Raw genomic sequence first — 24,277 nt, 5'->3', positions numbered from 1 at the left:
GATGTTGATTTCAACTCTGTTCCAGGCATTGGATGTTTCAAGTCTAGAAAGGAAATGCAAGAAGCAACATCGCTAGAGGTTAGTCATCTTCATCACAGAATTTGGTGCGGGATCGAATGCATGAATAAATATTTGATAATGTGATAATACAGCAAGTAGAATACAAAATTCCTTTTATTCAAACTACTGTACAGAACTGAGCTACAACTTCAATTTTACCTATATAGGCTGTTATTGCATTGCATCACAGAAGATAACCCAGTGGATGGTGATCAATAATTTCCTTGTGTAAAGCAGAGATATCCGTCATCCATATTGCTATTGACCTTGTCTATCGTGGCCCATTTGTTCTTATCACTTCCAAAAGCATCCTTCAAGACGAGGGAGAAAGTGTGAGCTGCTAACGACTTCAACATCTTGCCTAGTTCGACGTTTGCATTGATATGTTTGGTTTTGTAGCCTCACACTATTCGGTCTTCGCAAACCTTCCACGAACTCTGGGTTGACTGTCTGCAAGAGCCTTCCTGCAAGCATACTGCAAAACACCAAAGAGTTTATCAATCTCTAGAACCTGCGATTTAGTCAAAAGATGCAAATGAAAACTGGTATGAATTTATCTCATGCATTTATTTTAACATCTTAGCAGACTCGTTCATTCAGCTACCGTTATCTGCAGCTTGCTTCTCCATGATTATGAATTCATTCATCATGATAGAAAATTACAACATCAGTGAAGAACCTAAGTCTTCAGAATCAGGAAAATTTTTGGAATTTGAGTCAAAGAATCAATTTGAACAGTTGACTTGACGCACGATCAAAACAACACAAAAGATGACAATTCACATTTCATGAGTTCATTATCATCTTTATGAGAATGTGGTCTCTGGCAACATATTAATAGGTATAATCTACATATCTGGGTCAAAGTATCTAAGACAGTTCCAAAAACATCAAAGTAAAATTCTGATCACCATTTATCCATCTTCATGAGATATGGAATTATGGCACTTAAAGCTTTCTGCAGCTTTCAAATTATGTCCCATGTCTCAGGGTGAACTCTATTCATTTATGTGCAAATTAAATAGTAGAAGTGATGCTTATTGTGGCAAATTACAAGAAGAGGAGCATGATTTTCTCCAGGAGCTCTACGGTTCAATGAAAGAAAAGTTGACCATGTTGGGGTACTGGAATCAGCCAAAAAACTCAAAGGTTATGACATTTGGAGATATCAATTAACACATAAATCATCAGTAGTTTTTGAGGAATAAATATATACTTTGGATATCTAAGCATAGTTCAATTCCAGAAATAATTCAGGTACTGGCAGAACTAGCACAAATTCTCTTTTTTCGCCTAGTGATATAAGAACATAAAATCATGCCTAAAAGGGAAACTTCATATTCTTGGTGTATTAACATGCTATGTTTTCTTCAAAGAACAAAATATGCTTTAAAAAACATGACAGCTGATAGCCATTGGATCAGATCTCTAGAAAAGAAGGTTATGGGACTTCAAAAGGGAGAGGGAAAAGGAATAATAGAAGCCTTTGAGTCAAGATCATGGGCAACTATCTTTTTGCGAAGATGACAAACTTGATTGTAGTTCTTTCTCACACAAAAATGACAATGCAGTCCATCATGAGAAACTTCTTGATGAAAAACCAGCATGCTATAACTAAATAACAAAGATGACGAACGTAATTGGTTTCAGACATAAATTGAACATGAGCTTATTTGAAGTAAGTTTAAGCAACTAATGGCTCCACGGACACTTAAAAAGTGAACATTACATGAGTTTCAGGAGTTGTCAGTAAATATTAAGATTTTCATGAATTTTAAAGAAAAGTTTCTTTCTCAGATCACGAGGTTCTTTTGCAATTTAGGCAAGGGCAACTTATTTTGTGTAAGTTGCAGATGGACTGGAATCTTTGCCAACTGGAGACTATGCTGGAGAACACACGTATCTTTTGCAGTAGAGATTAGCTAGGGTTATGTCTCCTTCAGGCCTTTAACAAGGTTCAGATTCTTTTTCTCTATATATTAGAGTTCCAGTTTCTCGTCACCTCTGAAGTGTAATCCAGGTTGACTGACTGAAAGGGAACATGTTATTACTTGCTACTCATCAGTATGGACCACAATCACCCATTGTGCTTGAGATTTTACTTCAAAGAAAGGAACAATATGGAAATAAAACTCAACCAAGTACTTGCTTTGATTTTTCTGCCAAAGTTTCTCTTGCTCTTCTTCTCTCTGTACCTGGAAAGTTTTTGCTGTCGTTCAGTCTTAACATCACTGATGGTTAGGAGCTGTTCAAAGGAAGAGCACACAGCGGTTGTATTCCCAATGCTCGTGTTATTCTTGCCAAGATTCTGCCATAAAAAATTAAGAATCAATGATCTTCTGTAGAAAATACCAGGCATTTCAAAACATACCAGTATATCTTGCATCAAGACAAAAGGAAATCTAGCTGTGAACTACCAGCCATATAGTAGGATGCGGACAGGTGCATCAGAGGTTTGCATATTAGTAATATATCTTGGTGAACCCACATTATCATCAGAAAAGTTCTCTAGGTTAAAAAGTCACATTCATGTTAATTTTTCCTTGATACCACAGACTTACAACATGTTAGATAGGACAGTATTTGAATTTCTGCACTGTTTGTATTTATCACATCTATGCAGTTCATTATGCTCAGTGATTTATTCAGTACCTATCATGCAGTTAATCATGATGTAACTATTTCAGCATGGTCCATAACTTATAGACCAAAAACATGCTTAGTAAACTTTTACTTGAGGGAAATGTATCAAACAGTAACCACCATGTATAATCTTTGCACCTTCATTTTCTTATTAACATGGGTGTTGAAACAACAATAAAGCTGAAGCCTACCAATCTGCTTTACGGTATTCTTGAGAACTCAATGCTTCTGTATGAATTGCCTTCATGAGGCAAGCCAAGAATATTTTGGATACATTATGAAATGTACAATAAATGAGTTTCTAATATAAGAGAAAAGATCAAGAAACTGCTCCTCACTCTCAAAGTTTCCAAAAAAAATAGTCTATATACTGTCTCAGTTGTAATTTTACCCAAACCGAAGAAAGAATTTGCAAACTAGAAGTAACACAAAAGAAAAGCAACAAGAAAGAAGTTTACTCTACCTGAATATCTCCCTCGCTATACGCTCTCCTCAAACCTAAAATTGCAGCTTCAAAATCCAATCCTTGGAAATCAAGGAAGTCTGGTCTCCTAGTACCCCCAGGGATCCATTCCACTGAACTTAAACACCCAGAGCTAACACTTTTCTGCATTGATCCTTCTGCATAGCTAAACTTCTCAGAAAGTGGAACTTCGTCCATTTGCACTGCAGGAATCTTGACATCTAAGAGTTCAGAAATTGAATCTTCAATCTCTGACTCCTCTAGAAGGTCTTTCTTGCACTCATAAAATATGTCATTGAGATGATCAGTTTGGATTGACTCTATATCTGCAACCTTTATTGTTTCTGTGATGACATCACCTCCAACAGATATAATGGCAGCTGTCACAGGATCAAGTTCAAGAGATGGCACTTCTAGAATTGGTTCTGGAGCTTTGAAAAGATCTCCTTCTCCTCCCATATCATATTCTGATACAGCACAAGTTTGTACCATGTTTCCCTATGAAAAAAAAGAAAGTTCACAAGTTAGAAGAAAAAAAATTTCTGATCACAATTAAAAACATGCTTGTTCTTCAATCCCAGGTACCTTTCTGCTGATTTTTGTGACAGGTATTTTTCAATGATAAATTAAACAAGACACTGAATTAATCAGCTTTTGAATAGATATTAACATACAGAGATGAAGACCTGATCTTCTTGCTGCTCAGACTTTTTGAACTCTCAAGTGCACGATTTCATCCAGAATAAATGCATTTACCACTATCCAACGAATACTTCTCGAGAGTGTTCAGATTAAAATTGGCTAAACTCTTGAAGGTGTCAGATAGAGAAACTGATTTCAAGTGCTTACTATTGGCAGTGACAGTCTTGGATATTAAATCACTAGAAGAATTCTTAAGAGGTTTTTGTTTCTAGTTGACAATTTATGGACTTGGATGCTAGACTAAGAATACCAATAGCAGAATGGTTTATAGGTTTTGCTTCTAGGTGAAATTTACTAGCTAGAGTTTCTCACCTGGGAATTGGCAAAACAAAAATCAACTCAGGCCTCTCGATCAGGAAAAAGAAACCCTAAAAATTGTTTTTTTTTTTTTCTTTCCAAAAAGCCTAAAGTGTATGTATTAATACTAAACGATCCTAAGAAGTATTCTGGCCATTCCAACCACATAATCCAGATTGGAGTCACTAAATCTGTAATTGTCACTTTACCATGGCACCCACAACGACATATCCTTCTTCTGTTCTCCTCTTTTCTCTTTTGTTTTGCTTAACAAGAAACCTCACCTCCGAAATAAAGAAAAAAAAAACAATTTTGTTTAGCTTCAAAGTGAAAATTAACTATAAAGTTCGCTCGTATGATCTAAACAACCAACGATTTGGCCGCTTTCCTCCACCTTTCCCTATCCCTCCTAATCCGATTGATCGATCGATCCCAATCGCTCCAGACCTCAACAATTCCTTCCGACCCAACTGGCTACGGCGATTAAACCAGGGAGCGGGGCAAAATTACCATGCTGAGCCCGCCGCCCGCCGCCCCGACGTGGAAGCCAGAGATGAAGCCGTCGTCGGGGAGCGGGAGGTGGGAGTAGTGGCCGTGGTAGCTGCCGACCGCCACTTCCTGCAAGAATCCGTGCGAGAAGGATGGCAGCTCAAGCTCTGCCTCGGCGTACATCTCTATCGGAGCAGCAGCTCTTCGTGACTACTCCCGTGAAACCCAAGAGAGACCACAGAGAGGAATACCAAAAATCGAAGGCAGGGGAAGAGGGTCAATTTATAGAGCGGACGGAGTTTGGTGTTTGGGCCGTCCCACTTGGTGATCCTTTGTCAGTATCTTTATGCTGTCGCTTACACACATTGGGTGGCGGAGTAGCATCAGATGTCCACGCGGGACCGCCGGACAGCATTGCCCATGCAATCATCATCACGCGCCGTTCCGTCCCAGAAGAGCTAAAGAACCAAAAAGTGCCCACAAGATTAGTCTACTCAATAATGGAGCTGAGCACAATGGCAATGGAAGGAATACAGAAAAGAATCCACTAGCTTAGTTTAATCCATCATTGAGAGATCACTGAATTCGATACGAGTAGCTGTTGGAAGCACTGCCTGCTAGAATAGTTTTACCACCACAAGGCTGCCTCATCGATGGTGGTTGCAGAGTTCAATCATACAGTAAGGACAGAGACCAGAAACAGTGATGCGTTTGAGGTTTAGTTCTTCCACTTATGTGCAGGTTTCTATTTCTGATCAGTATGTTTATGGCCTTACAATTGACCCTCCAAGCTTCATTTGGGGAAGATAAATTGCTACCTGTGCTGTCAGTATCATGCATTTGGTCATCTAACATCATCACCTCAGCAACATCTGAAGAGAGAATTGACTCGCGTCTCGAATCAGATGCTCCAAACTTGTGATCGATCTGATCCACCTTATCATCCCAGATGTACACATCGTCTGTTTACTTGGCTTGACGTGCAGATTTATTTAGTTTGAAATGAGAACCGCAAAAGATAGCTGACAGAGCACCATCTCCTGACATAATCCAGGTTATTATCTTAGCTAAGATCATATTAGTACTTAAATATGGCCGACAATGAGATGTTTGTAGGATCCTAATTCCTAATCGAGTCCACTTCGGTGCTAAACTACTGTGGAAGGAATAAAGTAGGCTTAATGCTACCAAGAAGAGTAGGGCCATGGAATCGACGGCTGAGGCAAGAAATGGCCAGGGGACATGCAGCTACAAAAGAGTGACTGTGGAAAGCTCCAAGCCAACAGATGTGCAACGCTAGAAAGCAGAAGATGGACAAAAAGAAGGCACATCCTGTCCTCCAATTCGTCCAAAAGATTCAGATTCTTCCTCCAATATGGTCGTGTGAGGCCACTGGCTTCACGTGCTTCCCCTCCATGGATGGGTGGGTAAAGCAGCACCCAAATGGTAAGAACAGTGCGTTCACTGGGAACCAACAACCGCTTTCATGATTGTCTTGGTTGCTGGTTTTAGCTTTGTTGCAGTTGCCCATGGCTTGTTGGGTTGGCGATCAAAAAGGAAGAGGACAAAGGTGGTCATGAGTGGAGGAAAACATAAAAAGGGAGAAGACAAAGGTCGTGAGCTCATGAAGGAAAAGGGTGGACGACAGAAGTGGGAATCTAACAGGGCAGGCCACTTTAAGATAAGCTGTGATGGGCGACAGGGACAACACCAGAGACGTGAGGGAACGGTGCCATCAAACATGCGCCGTATGGAGGTGTGCTCTCGACTCCATAGCTGCTGCCATGATCGCTTCATCTGCAGCCTTCTCATCAAACATGCGCCGTATTAATTAGATGAATACTTTTCGACGCTGGTGTTGCTTCCTCTTTCGCTTTCTCAGAGTGCGCCATCGACAGCTCCACTGTTCTTTGGAAGCATAAGTTGCAGAGATGCCAGGGAGAGCTGTGGCCCCAACACGACAACGATCGAACAGCTTTGTGGCAGAAGAACCCATCGCCTTCTTCTTGAATAGGTGACAACAGCTGGAGAGCCTTTTTATCTCTTTGGGTGGACTCTTCCAAGATACCAAACCATCTATTGGCCTTTACCTACAAGTCTCCATTCTTCAGCACCACTCACCGCGAGGCATTGGTTGCACGTTTCTTTCTCTCGGTCCTAATCTTCTCCCCGTTCAATGAATGCGCTGCTGTCGTCGACGCATCAGTCCATCGGTGTTGTTCGTCCATGCCCAGTAGTACCTACAAAATGTGCGCATTCAGGCTACCGTAAATGCTTTGGGTGGGCAAAAACTCTTCGCGATTCGTCCACCAGCCAACTCTTGTTTGGTTCTGCTTAATTTGGTGCCTCTTACAGTTTCTTATTTGGTTAGTAAGACTGATAGAACATGACAGCTGTGGACCCCCCAATGCCTTCCTTTCTGTAGAAAAGGAGAGGTGTCGACGTGTGTCGACAGCTTCACATCATCCTGATCGACACTTTGGAGCTACCCATTTGCACTCATAATGGTGACATTGGTGGGGATTGTGAAGGCCCAAATGCAAGCAAAGACTACTTCTGATGGGCTCGGATAGTCTTAACGATTTGATGAGTATAGATATTTATAAGTTTGAATTCTAAATTTATATTATCGATTGTGTAGGAAACGATTATTTGTGAATGGAGGAGAAGAACATAAGACTAGAATTTAACTTAAATATTTTTATATAAGTAATTGAAGTTCAATAAATTAATGGATAATTGGTTTGTAGGGAACTTGTTTTAGATATATTAATAGAAACCAATAGGAAAACTATGATGATTCTGCTATCCAATAATGATCATGACAAAAGAAAGTTTCTTTCTTCTTTCTTTTTCTTTTCTGAGATAGTGATGAAAGCATGTTATCAATCTCTAGTTTGCATGAGAGTGATCCTGTTTGGCTTCCATTGTTTTGTTATAGTCATCAAAATAGGCTTGTGTGACATGTCCGAGCACATTGAACCAATTCTAATAATCGAAACAACATGTTTCCTCCATTGGATATGGCAACTCAATGTTTTCCTGAGACAGCTGATGGGTACTGATCTCTAGATTCTCCAGCAAAAGTATGTGACAAACAAGAACAACCATCATCAAATTACTACGACGACAATACGAGGATCATCTGGTTGCCGCGCTTAGAAGACCGGAGTAGTGTTTCTCTTCGACCATCTTGTCCACAGCAAGACTTCCAAGATGATTGACACTGTCATCAGGAGGGCAAGATTGAAACCATAGCCAACCTTCCAAGAACTCCCTGCACCTCCAACTCGAATCCCGACAATTATGTTGACTGCTGCGAAGAACAGAGCGAGTCTTCCAACCCACTGATGATACCAGTTCCAGTACCTCCTGTACTTGGAATCCTTGTCGGGTCGTAGAAAGAAGGCCAACACCTGCGCGTTAGATGATGTTAGAAGGACAATGGAAAGCTCTCACTCTCTCTCTCTCTCTCTCTCTCACAGATGACAAATATGAACATTACTGTGAATTTGGATAGATTACCTGAAGAATACCAAGCACCAGTACAAAAATGCCAAGGCCTCTGTGAGTGTGGACACTAGCATGCAGCTTGTCATACAGTGATTTTCCAGTCACCACTGCTGCAAGACCAATGATAAATCCAATGAACTGGATGACTGTGTGCAGATAGAACCATAGAGGATCCCATTGCTTGCAGTATCTTGCGACGATTGTCCCTATCGGTAGCAGAACACCCCACCCAAATATTGCTAGTGCTCCATGGGTCCTCTTCAGCTGGGTAGGATAGGAAGAAGAAGCTGATGAAGTACCTGCAAAAGAAGTACACACAACATCGTAAGCTCAATATCTAAGTTGCCGTTTGTCTACAATCATTATCTGCATTGTATCTAATGATGGAATACAACATGTGCTTTACTGGTGAATGCATGCATGTAAATTCTACATCTGGCAAACTGAACTCATGATATATGGAGAACAACAGAGCATGAAAAAGTATCAACAAAAACCTGATGAAAAATCAAACAGGATAGATGTCTTGTCATCATGGATTTGCAGGACATTGTTGACTGGGATTGCAGATCCAATAGCGAATATGAGTTTCTGCTGAGTGACCGGAGCAGAAAACTTCAGTCGAAATGCCAGATAGATTTTTGCATTCTCAACAAGAACTGAAGGTCCAGCAGTAGCAGCAGTAGAGAATTGCAACTCTCCCTTGTCAACCTGGACAGCTGAGCTAGACTGACCACCAAGATAGAACCTTTCAATATGTCGTTGACCGGTTTTTCCCATCCAACCTACTACAGCACTGGAGCCAACCATCATTCCATCTTTGGAGAATCCTATGCCTACCCAGCCAGTGGTGTATACGGTAGACAATACAATGCTCAGAACATTGTCTTGGTCTTGAGAGTACTGCAACAATCAACATTGTTTCAAATGAGAACTTTGTGCATGCTCTAGTTTTACATGTCCCGAGAGTACAGAATTGAGTCGGGGAGCTCTTGCTCTATGAAAAGAATCAAACTGAATGAGAAAATGGAAGCATGATGATAAGAACTAAGGGTTTAGAGCATGAATTACTTGGGAATAATTTACACTAATAAAGCAGCAAATATTTCCAATCGCTTGAGATTCTCTTATCATAGAAAGAGATCCTGATGAGCAAATCTTAAAAAGCATCAAGATTTCCTTTTTATGTTACCAATACTCTCTGAAATCAAGATTTCATCAGGACATAACTAGATCTCGACATCAAAATTTGGTTGACTGCAGATGCATCATAGAATATTTTCCTCTATCTCAAAAAAAAAAAAAAGGAAAAACTAATCCAATTCCGCAAGGAAAAAGCTGAAAAGATTTAGAACTCCGGCGATGCTTACCCTGAGGACAAAATTATTCCAGACAGTCTTGCAGGAGAGCCCCGAGAAGTTGCTGCTGAGAGCAATGGGCAGTTCCGAACCGCAGCCATCCGACTGCGCGCCTACGGTCCCAATTACAAGCCCCAGAGCAATGATCAGGACAAGCGAATCGTGCCCCATTGCCAGAGAAGAAGAAGAAGAAGAAGAAGAAGAAGAAGACGATGACGAGGGGAGCTAAGGAGAACAGAAGCAGTGAGAGCTAAGAGGAGAAACGAGAGAATTATGTTGTGGGGCTGCCTTGGCGTGCTCCCGAAGCTCTCCAAGAGGAAGATTGAGGTGCCATGGATGAGTTCTTTAGAGTGGAATAGTAGTTGGTGGCGGGACCGAGAAGCATGTGGTGTCTCCGGATCTGTAAGCGTGGAAGACCGGGAAAAGATTATCCATATGAACATAAACTAGCAGTTAAAAGTAGGCAAGTAGTGGGTGGAGTGGGTGAGCTTATCAGTTAAGAACACTCCAAGCCTCACTGACTACAGAGATGACGAGGATTGCGTGTAGCAGAGTCCATCCTACTCCAAGTTGTTTCCGAGTTATTCTTACCCAGAAAAAAAAGAGTTACACTGCTCATATTAGTAGGAAGTATCTTCCATTTCCAACTTTTTTCCTTCTCCTAGTACTGTGAAAACAGAGAAAATAATAGGATATCTCAATGCATTTCATGGCTCAGACTGATCCAAAAAGTGGTTGAGCAACTCAATCAATTGTGATATAAGTTGTGGCTTGAATTAACATGCTTTCTGGAGAAGTCTCTATCTATTAGCAGGAGAAAAAAGGGTAGGCAATGAATAGATGACAACCACGAGCTTGATGGCATCATTTCCAACTCCTCAAACATGGAACAGATGGCTGTCACAGAACCAGAGATCACATCATCTAGCATGGGTTCTTTATGATCAGCTCTTATTAGTCTGAAGCAGATACTTTAGTTCATCCATCAAAGAACTTGCAATTGGTCATATATTATACATTACAGTGAGTAAATAAAACCAACAGTTTGAATCTGAAAGTTATTAAAACTAGTTATAGCTGGCATATGACCTGCCAACAAAAAGGAACATTATTAAGTCTGCTAGAGATCTAAGAACATTACATAGCCAGACTGTCTCTGGGTGGATTCAAGCTTCACCGGTGGACATTCTTCTCATTAGTATCACAGGGAGGCCATTAACACAGCTCTTAACAAGCTTTCATAGGAGGAGGTATTGGATTGACAAGAATTTAGTATTTGACCTTCACAGGTTTCACAGACAAAGTTGGTAGCCATGATCAAGATTTCTCCCATGTTGACTTTTTGACAATTCTGATCATGCCACCCACATTTGATTCACAGTCTTAAGCATACCAAGCAGGCCTATTGGTTTTACGAGTCAGCTGTTCACCTTCCAGTATCTTTCACTCTCACCACACCAAGACATCAAAGCTATCACCGATTAAGACTGGGCTTAAGTATTTCCAGTATTTTGGATTCGCCCAGCAACTTATGATTTTGTTGGAATTGATTCCTCAATTGTTTTCGTCCGAGTCATCCAAAATCTGGTATGACCAACTCATCAGACTGCTACAGCTATGTATGTTGTGTTCATGTGACTAAAATGTATCTTATCCTTGATAATTGATGGTGGAATCTATATGGCTATTTGTTGTTAGCTAAACAATGTACTACGTGTCTTGCAAACTTCCAAAGCTCAAGTTAAATAGCAAAAACCCTCCATGAACATTTAAACAAACATATAAGGGGCACTTACATCGGGGTGTCCATAAGCAGAAGGAGCAAGGTAAAGCAGTGGCTGACCACGAGACCAAGTTTCTTCCGTTGATCCAACAGTGTTGGGAAAACGATGATGTTGTAACGCTGATAAGAACATGTATCGTCTGTGAGACCATGTCAATGAATCGTAGGTAAAATGGAGTGTGCAGCTACAGGAAGAGGAGATGAGATGCTTAGTGAAGGAGCAGCAAGAATGGAGGAAAGCTTGCGCAATTTGTGGCCTTCTTGATGGGCTTGAAATCGAAGGCAGTCACACGATAGCTGCCCTGCGCCGGCCAACGCCAGACCGTGGGACGGAATCACACTTGGGCCGAGCCATTTTGCCACTCCCACACTGCACCTCTACCTGGAATGAAGAGTGCAACCACCCAATTGTCTTGCTCGGCATTTGCACATATGTAGATCACTGAAATGCCTTTCCTTCTTTCTTTTCCGTTCATTAATACTGATTTTGATCGTCGATTTGACATGTTGATGTTCATCAGATCTGTATCTCTTTTTCGAATCCAATCATCTTTGAAGCATGAATCTGCCTAGATACTGAATTGATCTCCTTGGGTAAGACTGATGTGTTTTCCTTGATCGGATGATAAGAAGAGAAAAAGGAAGAGAAAAGCAAGGCACCAATCTCTCTTGGTTTAGAGGGAGCAAGAAACTCTTGAATCATAATTGACCCTCTTAACTATGCATCTACCAAGAACATCAATGACTCATAATTGACCCTCTTAATTAAATGCCTGCCAGAAACATTAATATTCCAAAGCAGTAGTAGTTAGTTCTGCCACTCCAATCAGTGATGCTAGCTTCAAATACAAGGAACAAGGTGCAAAAATCCAATCGCCACTCTCTGACAAATGCTTCTCAAGATCCATTTCATTAGTTCTATCGCAGAAGATATCCCCAGAAGCATCCTCCCTAGTTAGGATCAAGCTGTCCAACACCTTTGCCTTATGATTGCAATGACTACTTGAGGAATCATCACATGATGAACTCATCATTTGTCAACAGCTAATCTTGGAGCTAGCAACCAAACATCAGCCTGCACAACCCTGTAACTTGGGAATGGACAACCAGCTACAGCAAGGCATGACAACCGGATCATTCTTTCAAGAGCATAATCGAATCATGCAGTGGATGAGGATGATGTTAGTTGTACAGATTGATCGCAATCAAACCATGCATGTTCCAGTAATGCTTGGACCCTATATATATATATATATATTTCTTCCTTCGTGAAGTGCAATAAAAGAGTCACTATTTTAGTGGATGGTGTTCAGTAGAATCCAATAGTTCTTGACTAGGCAGAATAATGAGCACAAACTAGGCTTTGACTTCGAGTATCTGAAGATTTCACACATCTTCTGACTCTCTTGATTGAGAACTAAGTATTGTACTCCTCTCTCATCATTTCCATAGGGCTTGCATGTGTTGCTTCCTTGAAAAGGAGAGAATCTTAACTAGGCGGAGACTAAGTATAGATCCATGGCTCAAGTCAAAGGTTGATGCGATACTAAATCAAAGGCCATAAGTGCATTTAGTTGATGGCGCAACACAAAACACTATGGCATCCTCTTGTTTCTGTCTCGGTTGACTCGGTTTACCATTCCACAGTTTTGCTTGTCCATGAACACACACCAAACCTTTCACCAACTAAGAGAACAAAGGATTTGAAGACCAAATCAACACGAGTTTGGCTGGTCTCCTTCAAGTCAGGGTTGGCGATCCACAACGTTGACCATGTAATGGTTTGGAGAACCCCCACAACTTTTCCTGATCGATTAGGTATTGCTTTGAAGCTTCAAGTCACCCGTAACTTTTCCTTTCCATTCAGACCAAGCAATTTGTTCTAATGACTCATAATTCAGACAATAACTCAAGCCGTCGCCAATAAAATTCTTGCAGTTGACTTCTATTATATTATGGTGCGTAAATTTCTGTGCAGCCCTTTAATGCATCACGTGGAAAGCACATGTGCACTGACCATTTACATGGAAAGTCTTCGTCTTCAGGTCAACCCTTCTCTCTACTTAGATCCGCTCCAGTTGATTTTTCCCTATCATAACAACTCGTGCTGAAACGTCTCCATGACATGTGAGCCAAATCTACGCCTATGGAACCTCTCTCGGGTATCTGACCGGGCGCGAACGTGTGCCGATGGCAAGTCCGAGTCTCACGCACGCGACGCTCCGTACCATCTCTTTAACCTTCTGCTTTTTCCTCGAGTGTCGTCACGGGGAGTTCTTTCTCCCTTCGGCTGGTCCCTCATCTCCAGCTCTGCAAACTGTCTTCTACGAACCATGCCAGATCAGAACAGTGGATGTGATGTGCCCAGGGAATGCAGCCACCCATCGTTTCTTGGTGGTTCCCTGTGACGTACTTTGAGATGCATCTGAATCAATGATCCACGGGCCCGTTCGAGGTCCTGAGAGCCGACCGCATGTGATGGCTACCTTTCCATCGAAGAATCGGCCGGCGTGTGCGGCTGTGTCGATGCTCTTCGCTCGCCTTCCGCTACACGGCTTTGGGTAGCCCCGGCTGCGCCTGGCGGTCCTTCCCCACTGTCCCCCCCTTATGCGACGTCCTCTCCTCCGTCAACTCCACCACCGCCACCACGACGTCGGCATTTCGTCAAATACGTGAGCCACAACACGTTTCGTTAACACGCGTCGTCAGCTATTTCCCCGAGGGAGCGGGACGCCTTTGACTCGGTACCGAGTTGAGACGAATCGGGTCTGACTCGGTGTGTGTGGTCCGAGCGTCCACCCTCGTTCTCACGACGCCGACCTCGTGGCCCCACGCGGCGGAGAAAGCTATGCCCTGTCTGGGACCGGACAGCTGAGCCGCGCTCCTGGCGTCCCGACCGTTGGCGAGAAACGAGCTGTAAAAATACCGCAGTCGGCCACTCGCATGGCGCCACGTGCGCCGCTCCATATCTTAATAATGTCGAAATGCGATGAATTCCCGCTGAGGGAGGAAGTAGGAACGGGAATACCTTTCTCCTGTTGACGCTTCCTGGGGTGTTCGCGGACAGCCCATGCTCGGTGACCATGGCGGTTAGGGATCACCCGCGGGCATATATACCTCCCTCCCTCGCTCCCGGATCCCAATTACAAACCTCCGTCTCTCCTCCTCTCTCCTCTCCCACTCGCCCCGCGTGCCTCTCCCCGGATCTCGAGGATTCCGCTGTCCGCCTTCGTCGTTCCGTCGATCCAATGCCTTCGCCGCCGGCCGTCGCGCGTACCATTTTGGTCACCGGTGGCGCCGGGTACATCGGCAGCCACACGGTGCTGCAGCTCCTCAAAGGGGGCTTCCGGGCCGTCGTGTTGGACAGCCTCAACAACTCCTCGGAGGTTGCCGTCGAGCGGGTCAGGGATCTCGCGGGGGAGTTCGGCAAGAACCTCGCCTTCCATCGGGTACTGATCTGACTCGGTATATTAGATCCAGATTTGGGGTTCTTAAAAGTGTTGGGATGGTTTGTTCGATGCCTGAGTTGGGAACTATTTCTTGATTGCCAAGATTATATTTTTTTTCGGTCTGGTTCTCGTTTGAGATGATACGGTTCCCGTTTGCGCTCCTCCTTCCACCGTCTCGCGAACGTCATATTGCGTTTGTCGTATATTCCTGGCATTATGAATTGGAAGATTGCTTCCGCTTCCAGATTGTGACCGTTAATTTTTAGATCCTAATTATTATGCAATTTTGGGTTCACTCTTGGACTTATAATTTAGGGTTTCTTGAATGGTGCTTGTTCGTGCGTCATGATATCTCTTTCATCAAATTAGGGAAACAGCCAAGTTTTTAGATGCTAGACCGTGTATCTAGAACGCTTATTTGGAGCCAAATAGCGACATCTCTGTCATCAAATTAGGTAAACGGTCAAATATTAGATGCCAGACCACCGTATTGTCGACCCTTATGTGGAATCTAAGAACCTGGAAATTGCTACCAAATCTTATAAGAATCATAAACTGGTAATACCAATTGCCAGAATCGTCCAAACGGTTATGCTTGACAAATTTCCCTGAGAATTTCAGCATGGTAAAATTATTGGTCTGACTCAGCATTTATTTACCTTTAGGCATACATGATGCCGTCACAAGCATTTGCAGTTCCCTCTATTTACAGTTTATTATCTGTTTTAATCTCTGTTGCTGCTGCAGGATATAGGCAAAACATGTGAGGTATAAAGCGACATTTAATAATACCTGACATCCCAATTGTTGCAATTTTTAACTATAAAGATACATTGTTGTACATATAAGTGCACAGAGCACTATCAATAACTTTCTCAAACATAGGATTCTTCTGTCCAGAACAACCATGCTTACTGGTAATAAGTTTTCATTTAATGACAATATTGGTCATTTCTTATAAAGAGTACAAATTTATTAACTTGAAAGCATTACCTGCAGCCTGCAGATATAGTTTGACATCAGAAGATCAACCAGCTTTACTTCTTCCCATATTACTGGTTTCTATACTTGACATAGTGTTTTTTTCTTTGAACAAATGATAACCATTATCTTTGTATCATGATGTTGAGTACATGCTGCATTCTTGTTGATAATTGAATATCCTTTCTTGACTGGAATCCTGGTCCATGTTAGAACCCTGTTGTCTACACAAACTAAACTCTTTGATTATCTTCATAAGTTGCAGAATCTAACATTTGAATAGCTAAGAAATAAACGAGTAACAAAACTTCATCAGGAATATGCTTCGACAGGCATGCATGATTGGTTGCTGTCAAATTCCTGTTAGCCTGGTTCTGATGATTGATAATGAAAACAGCAAGACCCAATATATGGATTCCATTTCTGAATACATCTGTACTGCTGCAGGTTGATCTTCGAGACCGAGAAGCATTGGAATCAGTTTTTTCTTCAACCAAGTAAGGTTCTTTCGTTGTGAACATTGTTATCATTTCTTCACTATTATGTTTCAAAAAATTTCCCTTTACTTTCTCTATTCCAAATTGTATAGATAGGTTTTTAAATATTCATGTATATTATATTAACTTTGGAATTTCACGAAAGTAAAGAACTATGCAGCATACTCTGTCTTCTTTTTAGAATATCCAACTCACCTTCTCTTCTGGTGATCTCACAACTGATGGCTGTTTGGGATGCCTTAATAACATTAAAGATTTTGTTCCCTCCCGTTTTCTCCATGATGAGTTGCATTTTTTGGATTTTATTTTATTTTTTCATTTTATAATGGTTGTGGGAGTTCGGTAATTGGTTGAGCAAGTGAGGAAAATTAGGTATTTCATTGTGACTATGGAAGAGTCATAGTCTTGTCCTTAAAATCATGGTTACTTCTTGGTCAATTGGGTGCATTATCTTCGTGTATAAGTTGATTGTGTATAAGTTGTTTACTGAATTCTATTTGGTGAACTGGAGGTAACTTAATGCAGGCTCATTCTACAGTTAATAGTTATTTAAGCTTGTTATTTTGTATAATTGGCTTTTCCTTCCCATTATTAGTAATTTGTCTTAGTTTATCAAAGTCTTGAAATAGCTGATATACAACCACATATTACAAATGATGAGTGCTGATGAAATGTCATGGTTGGTACATAAATGTTGATGGCTATCTGGTTTTGCTTAAACGTGGTTGTTGATATGTACCTGAATAAGGCACTCACGGTTATGGTATGCAGTACCGAATGGTACCGCCCGATACAAGCGATACATACCGGTCCAACGGTATACCGGTACGCGGATCGCCCAGTACCGCTACAGTGCTACAGTATTACATTATAGCAGTGCTACAGTATTACAGTATGAAGAAAAATATATAAAATTATTCGGTACACCAGGGTATACCGCTCGGTACGCCCTGGTGTACCGCTCGGTACGCCCTGGTGTACCGCTCGGTACATTAGTACCGTATCGTATCGAGCCAACCTCGAAACACCGGTACAGTACGGTATTGCATACCTTGCTTTAAACAATAATTTTATATTGAAAGATAAAGAAACATAGAGATTTTCTGTCATCAAGCGAAGTATGCATACAAGTTAGATCTCTAATTGCTTACTGTTTTCTTTTGTGCCGAAAGACTTTTCCAATTCGAAGATCCATTACTGATCTTCTATAATTATTTGTGCTATACTTTAAGATTTTTAATTACATGATCAGAATTGGCTCTGCAGGTTTGATGCTGTTATTCACTTTGCTGGACTAAAGGCTGTTGGTGAAAGTGTTAAAAATCCTTTACTTTATTACAACAACAACCTCATTGGTACCATAAATCTCTTTGAAGTAATGGCTGCAAACGGATGTAAAAAGGTAGTGTGGTGACTGTGGTCTACTATATATTTGGCATGCAGGCTCATAGAAGCGCATTATGAAAAAAAAAATATTAGATAGCCTTTTACAATCATGTGCATCAAACTAACCTTTACCAAGCATTAGCAGCATTTAGTTCAATATTTATTTAATAAATATCTGTTATTAATGACATGAGTTTATAACTTTCTGAAGCAAATCTGAGATTATCAATTGGTTTTGTGGGGTACATATCTAGCTATCCAAGGATGTCATTAAGAGAAATTTTATCCCGCTAGATGCCTCATTCTTGAAGTCAATAATTAATTTTTTTTCATAATTTTCCCATAGATAGAAGCGATCGATCAAAAGTACCATTTTTCACATTATTATTTAAAATAATGCTACTTTTGCTTAATGTTCCATTTGTACTATACTTTATTATTCATTTCCCTTCTCTTCCCGAATGGAGTCATTTCCTGCAAGTTGGTTAAAACTGTCAAGGTTCCTAGGTGCTTATAAGTGATGACCCCTTAAAAGACTTAAGTGGAAGGCCTTGATATACATACAACCAGAATATAACATTTAAATATAGTGCAGATGTTGTGTTCTTTTATAATAGTATGTACTAACATGTATGAAGATAAGTTCTGACGTAACATATGATCATCTGTATTTCTCTTGCTTAATTATTATAATAAATTATTTGGAATTAAGTTTTTAATCTTTGAAGCTCCAACCACATAACTAATTCCTTCTGTGATCCTCAGAGTTCATAGGAATCCTTTCCTAAGCATCATCTACAGGTATTTTGTTGGTGTATGCATCTAAAGATACTAACGTAAATAAAAGCAGAAGTACAAATAGAAGCATAGTAATAAGCATCATAATTAAGATATAATATTGTGTGTTATGTCTAATAATATTCATAAACTTAACCAAAACAATGCATTCATTGTTATTATTTGTCACATGAGTATGTAGAACAGCTTCTTTATATGTACCTGATCTATAACATATTATTTTGTACATGTTGACCTCATTCTGACCCTTTAGTAACATATTCTTGCATTACATAATCAGCCACCCAAGGAGGAAAAGCACGATGGGGGCTAGGCTCTATCTAGGTGCTTGAGCAGTCACTTCGACTGTGACCCTTAGAGATGTCAGGAAGCTAGATGGTTGTAGCTTGAGTGTATTGACGACCACCTCTAACAACTTTAAAGTTTTAGTGTTCTTTGTTGAAGTTCTCCATAAAATACTAATATAAGTTGAGTTGGAAGTTTTGACTTACCATTGTGTTTACTTCCTAAATTCAGGTTTTAAAGATTGTTTCATCTATTTTACATATATGAATTTCATCCTAAATACTGCATGTGCAACATTATTCTGGACTATATTGAACAGAAGAACCATATGGATGCCTGATATCTTATACTTTTCAGCTAGTTTTTTCGTCATCGGCCACTGTTTATGGGTGGCCCAAGGAAGTACCCTGTACAGAAGAGTTTCCTCTATGTGCAATGAATCCATATGGACGGACCAAGGTTTCTTTTTCATCTTTGCCTCTCGGTTTCTTATTTTATGCACCCACTGTCTGAATTAATCATTCTTGCAATTATCATTGCAGCTTATGACTGAAGATATCTGTCGTGATATCTGTCAAGGTGACAGTGATTGGGATATGATTCTATTAAGATATTTCAATCCTGTTGGAGCTCATTCCAGTGGATACATTGGTGAAGATCCTTGTGGAATTCCCAATAACCTCATGCCTTTTGTACAGCAAGTAGCTGTTGGAAGGAGACCTGCCCTCACAGTATATGGAAATGACTATTCAACCAAAGATGGCACAGGGGTACTGGTCTTTAAGACACAATCTTGTATAGTGCTTCAAGCTTTCATTTAATTATCTTTTTCTGGAAAGTGGAAACATCAGTTTTAATTTTGGCATATCTAGCCTTTAGGCATACACATGAGGGCATTAGTATTTTCAAGCAGATATAAATGATTGGTGTTTGAGAATGATTAGGATGCAGCACGCCTGTAACACCATAACATTGTTTTGGAAGCTATAAATAGGTTATGATATATGTTACATAAATTTTGCTCCAAAATTAAACACTTGTTAAGTTAATCAATGTCGTGTGTCCTAATGCTATTGATAAATGTCCTAAATGTCTATGCAGTCACAATAGGTTGTGTTGGAACACACTTTTTCCTAATGCTATCAGGTTTTTTTGCAATTTCAATAGGAAGCTTAGAGGGCTAATAACACATTCATGAAACTACTTTTTACCTTTCTTTTTTCATGAGCACATCATCTCTTATTCTTTTTTGCTTATAATCATTTTTGTTTACTTTGTGTTGCTATATACTCTGATGGGTGCATGTAGCATACTAATAATTTTCTCGATTTCCTGTTAAATATCTATAAAATGTTTATTTTGCTCAGTCTTCTGTCTGCCTTGCAATCTGCTAATTTCTGTGTGCAGAAAGTTTCTTCTGTTTAATTATCTTTTTTTTAATAACATTTTCTGTTATTTATGGACATCATTCTGATTCCAGGTAAGGGATTATATCCATGTTGTTGATTTAGCAGATGGACATATTGCAGCCCTGCAGAAGCTCTTTGAAGGCTCTCGTGTAGGTGTGTATTAATAGCACTTAATTTCATGATGTTAGTACTTTGTTGTTGGCTTAATAAGTTTAATAACTCATATTTTTTTTGTTTGGCTAAGAATCTATGCATTTTGCACGTCCCACATAAACTTATATAATCTAGTTTAGCATCGTTAAACATTGACATAGTATCAAAATAATGAATTATGAAAGCCATTTTTTGTTACTAGTATTTATCATTATACTACAACAACAAGCCATAATGTCCCAAGTGTATTTATCATCGTGTGTTCTGTTACTTAATTTTGAATGAAATGTTAAGAGCAGAAAAAAGGAGGGAGGTGAGGACGTGAACCCATTGATTGGAAAAAAAGTCAATATGGATCCATCCCTCTTGGAGAAGTATCATAGAAAGGAATGGACCCATAACCTATATTTTTAAGTGTAAATTATCTACATTGACCTAAAGTTTAATTGATTGTTAATGTCAAAAATAAATAAAAACATATCTAAAGTTTCTGCAAGCATGAATTTTAATAGCAGCCAGTTCTATCTAACCTCTTCTTTTCTAGCATGAATTTTGATAGCAGCCAGTTCTTAGCTAAATCTAATTGACTTGGTTCCTCCAAGACGGTAAAAGCAAGGTATGCAATTTCGAATAGTACTGGGCGGTACGTACCGATCCGTCAGCCAAGATATGCAATACCGTACCGTACCAGTGTTTCGAGGTTGGCTCGGTATGGTACGACACCATGTACCGAGCGGTACGCAAGGGCGTACTGAGTGGTACACCTAATTTAGGTGTAAAACCCTCTGAAAATACTTAAAAATAAAAAAAAAAGTTAGGATAGGGTTTTTAAGTTAGAAATAAATATAGTAATAGCATAAGTTTAGCAAAATTAATGTAAATTAGGTAAGAATAGTATCATATATCTTTTTCAGGTTTTGAAGAATATCTTGTGCAAGGTTCGTATTTCAGTCCATTACGGATTGTCCTTATATAAACATACCTTTTGATTAGAAAGTTCTTCCTCTTAATCTTCCCAAATTAGCTTCGATTCAATTTACAAATTATTATTTTGTAGAATTTAGGAGAGCACAAATATGAGAAAAAAAGAGTTTGAGATAGTTTAAGAGAGTATACAGTATCGTACCGTACTGAGCAAATATCGAAACTCCGGTATGATACGATATTTCAATCCTTGTACAAAAGTATCATCATTCCAGATGTTTTTGAATTTTGATCATGTCAAATAAGTTGGTTGTGTGAAGACACTTCATTGAGTAGGCTCCCTTTAAAATCTGACCTTACAAAAAAGGCATATGGTTAATTTGGCTGTGCATTAGGAAGATTTTGCCTTTTTGAGCATGCATGTATTGTTGGTCACATTAGAATGGAAGGTGATATCTAAAAATGTTATATGGGCCTAGGATTGTATACACGAGCTCTTTGATGAACTTAGTGACCGGCATTGTCGGAAAGGTAACTGCCGCGAGAATCTGATTGGTCAATAATCTGAACATGCCCCTAGACGGGGTTAAGATAGAAGAATACTAACTCGGAAGCATATGGATGATAAGCTGATTAAAACATTTTCAGCTATTAGAACAATGGATCTGGCATGATGATGTAGCAAAGGTTTCATTCTTCTTTCCTTATTACAGTGTGTAAATTTAAGCTTTAAGCAGCTAAAAATAAACAGGTTTTTCTAAGTTTTGAGAATGCATGCAAAAGTCTGCTGGTCTTGCGTGCCATGCATATAAATATCAAAGGCAAGATGATGTGTTAGCACATGATGTGCTTTAGTTCAAGACAGTGCACCTACATGAATCAGCTCATGTTACTCCCAGGCGTGCACCTCTAATTGTGCCCAAATTTGATCGGCATGGGATGTGCAATAGTATGTACTAGTATCTTTGTCTTTTGATGCTTTGTAGTTGTTATGCAGGTAAATATAACAACTGATGACCTGTTTTTTTGTTTCATTCTTTTTGTCCAACTATTGAATTGTTTCCAAAAAAAGTCCAGCAATGGATGTGATCACCATAAATGATGCATCTGTTAACTTCTAATAGCTAATCAAGACGGCACTTTCTGTGTTGTGATTGAAGACTTTTTACAAGATGCAGGTTGTGAAGTCTATAACTTGGGAACCGGAAAGGGAACATCTGTATTGGAAATGGTGGCAGCATTTGAAAAGGCTTCTGGGAAGGTGCTACTGTTTGTCTTCTATTATATTCCATATCAATTATTTAATACCCAGTTTCTACCTTCACTTCGTCTTCCTTATTTTCTGACCTCTAAGAACCTTTCAGAAAATCCCTTTGGTCATAGCTGGAAGGCGGCCTGGTGATGCTGAAGTTGTTTATGCTTCCACCACCAAAGCAGAGAAGGAGCTACATTGGAGGTATGGAGTGGCATACTTTTACCATTAAATGCCTCAGTTCATCCAAAATTATTCTCCATTACATGCCTGAGTGTACTGAAAATGCTCATAAATTAGTTCTACATTGTTTCTGTCAGTTAACTTCTTATCTTCTGGTTGCAACAAAACCTTTTTTCTTCTGAAATTGAATGGCATTTTGAGAGCTATTGTCTAAAGTTAGTTTACTATGACCAGCTTCTTGTCCAGGTGGCTGATGATGGCTTTTGTGCAGGGCAAAGTATGGGATAGAAGAGATGTGTCGAGATCAATGGAACTGGGCTAGCAAAAATCCATGGGGATATGGATCACCTGAGACTACTAACGGAAATCAATTAGGTTATGGATCATCTGAAAGTATTAATGGATCGATTGAGACTGCTAATGAGAAGCGATCGTCTGAGACTGCTAACGGAAAGTATCCTACTTATGGGCCGTCTAAGATTACTAATGGAAAGCACACCGCTTATGAGTCACCTAAAATTGCTAATGGAAAGCATCCTGCTTATGGATTGGTTCACACTGCTAGCTGGAAGCACCCTACTTGTGGATTGTCTGAGACTACCAATGGAAAGCACCCTACTCATGGATCACCTAAGACTACCAATGGAAAGTATCATATTTATGGATCGCCTAAAATTGCTAATGGAAAGCACCCTACTTATGGATCTCTTACAACTGTTAATGCAAAGCACGTTATTTCCAAATAGCATTAGTTCTTTAGCGGATGAAGAAAGATTACTAATTCAAAGCTTGATACAGAATTGGCATAGGCCCAGCTGATATGATTCTTCAGTTAGATGATGTCTGTCTATTTGTGAATAATCATGCTTCTATCATTAGAGAGGTACTATAGTTAAAGGTGTCCTTGCTTATCTCTTTAAGGTCCATTATTTGTTGCCCTTGTTGGCATATATCAGCTAGACTAGCACAAGATCTGGTATTTAAGCCCTATATGTGGGGATGGCTGATGATTCTTTATCCATAGTTAACCAGAAGTAGCTACCTTAGCAGATATTTTATATGGATTTGGAGGAGGAAGAGATGTCATACATGTGTTATGAGGATGTATATTATTTCATCATTGTATGTCAAATTTGATCGTCTGATGTATATGATATTTGTACTGGTGAAATTTTCTTTTTGATTGTCTAATCTATCGCATGCATTTCACCAACATCAATGCCAGTTTTCTGTTGTGCTCGGACAGAGACATGTTTTCTCATTAGGATACTAAGCGATTGTTTTGACATCCGAGTTATATTCACAGTGCACAGTTGTGTCTATCGAACGCAGAGAAGGATTCATATGTCTGGATTTTGAACAAGGTTGAAGTAAGTGTTTATAAGTCATTTACAGTATATACAAGCAATTGCATACTATCCACAATCAGATTACCTGCGAGTCTTACAAGATGGCATTTGTTTGGCTGTAAGTTACTCGTAGCATGTTGTATGATAATATGAACTATCACGTCATAGCAAGCCAAAATTGGTTGAATGCTTAATTCCTCCTCTCGCATGTATTATTCTCAGCCTCGCTCTTTGGATACTAATCATATAACGATTGTGCATGTAGACATACAGACAGCCACAGCCGCAATATTATTTGCATTA

The 24,277-nt window shown here is 39.9% G+C and overlaps 3 protein-coding genes across 4 annotated transcripts; 1 reads left to right on the top strand and 2 right to left on the bottom strand.

Moving 5' to 3' along the window:
* Positions 1–109: 109 nt before the first annotated feature.
* LOC135580842 (uncharacterized) lies at positions 110–4,921 on the bottom strand. Of its 2 annotated transcripts, none has more exons than XM_065188567.1 (4): positions 4,676–4,921; positions 3,167–3,664; positions 2,210–2,368; positions 110–535 (listed from the first exon to the last, which is right to left on the bottom strand). In XM_065188567.1, the coding sequence occupies exons 1-4, from the start codon at positions 4,835–4,837 to the stop codon at positions 467–469; spliced, it is 888 nt and encodes a 295-aa protein (XP_065044639.1). In that variant the 5' UTR covers positions 4,838–4,921; the 3' UTR covers positions 110–466. The 2 variants fall into 2 exon arrangements, with proteins under 2 accessions (XP_065044639.1, XP_009406196.2); XM_009407921.3 differs by having other exon boundaries at positions 2,256–2,368; positions 4,676–4,920.
* Positions 4,922–7,646: 2,725 nt separating this feature from the next.
* Positions 7,647–9,998, bottom strand: LOC103989148 (cytochrome b561 and DOMON domain-containing protein At3g61750). Its single transcript, XM_009407918.3, has 4 exons — positions 9,538–9,998; positions 8,665–9,070; positions 8,180–8,466; positions 7,647–8,070 (listed from the first exon to the last, which is right to left on the bottom strand). Exons 1-4 carry the CDS (start codon positions 9,694–9,696, stop codon positions 7,813–7,815), a joined length of 1,110 nt encoding a protein of 369 aa, XP_009406193.2. The 5' UTR covers positions 9,697–9,998; the 3' UTR covers positions 7,647–7,812.
* Positions 9,999–14,299: 4,301 nt separating this feature from the next.
* On the top strand, positions 14,300–23,816 carry LOC135676882 (UDP-glucose 4-epimerase GEPI48-like). The gene is made up of 9 exons (XM_065188559.1): positions 14,300–14,757; positions 16,186–16,235; positions 17,502–17,637; positions 19,062–19,163; positions 19,247–19,474; positions 20,185–20,266; positions 22,369–22,451; positions 22,555–22,646; positions 22,897–23,816. Exons 1-9 carry the CDS (start codon positions 14,392–14,394, stop codon positions 23,369–23,371), a joined length of 1,614 nt encoding a protein of 537 aa, XP_065044631.1. The 5' UTR covers positions 14,300–14,391; the 3' UTR covers positions 23,372–23,816.
* The last annotated feature ends 461 nt before the right edge of the window (positions 23,817–24,277 follow it).

This window comes from Musa acuminata, chromosome BXJ1-6 (assembly GCF_036884655.1).
Source record: "Musa acuminata AAA Group cultivar baxijiao chromosome BXJ1-6, Cavendish_Baxijiao_AAA, whole genome shotgun sequence".
In the NCBI taxonomy this organism is placed as follows: Eukaryota; Viridiplantae; Streptophyta; class Magnoliopsida; order Zingiberales; family Musaceae; genus Musa; species Musa acuminata.
The sequence above is the reverse complement of the archived record's forward strand: the minus strand, read 5'-3'. Positions and strand labels throughout refer to the sequence as shown.

Bases quoted from the DNA above. Each gene is read 5' to 3' on its own strand.
- LOC135580842 (XM_009407921.3), bottom strand. From the start codon at position 4,837: ATGTACGCCGAGGCAGAGCTTGAGCTGCCATCCTTCTCGCACGGATTC. The intron at 3,665-4,675 runs GTAATTTTGCCC...TTTTTTTCATAG, and splicing joins CGGGCGGCGGGCTCAGCATG to GGAAACATGGTACAAACTTG. The intron at 536-2,255 runs GTACAGAGAGAA...GGTGTTTTGCAG, and splicing joins CGACAGCAAAAACTTTCCAG to TATGCTTGCAGGAAGGCTCT.
- LOC103989148 (XM_009407918.3), bottom strand. From the start codon at position 9,696: ATGGGGCACGATTCGCTTGTCCTGATCATTGCTCTGGGGCTTGTAATT. The intron at 9,071-9,537 runs GTAAGCATCGCC...TGATTGTTGCAG, and splicing joins GGAATAATTTTGTCCTCAGG to TACTCTCAAGACCAAGACAA. The intron at 8,071-8,179 runs GTAATCTATCCA...TCTAACGCGCAG, and splicing joins TGGTGCTTGGTATTCTTCAG to GTGTTGGCCTTCTTTCTACG.
- LOC135676882 (XM_065188559.1), top strand. From the start codon at position 14,392: ATGGCGGTTAGGGATCACCCGCGGGCATATATACCTCCCTCCCTCGCT. The intron at 14,758-16,185 runs GTACTGATCTGA...GTACTGCTGCAG, and splicing joins AGAACCTCGCCTTCCATCGG to GTTGATCTTCGAGACCGAGA. The intron at 22,452-22,554 runs GTGCTACTGTTT...AGAACCTTTCAG, and splicing joins TTGAAAAGGCTTCTGGGAAG to AAAATCCCTTTGGTCATAGC.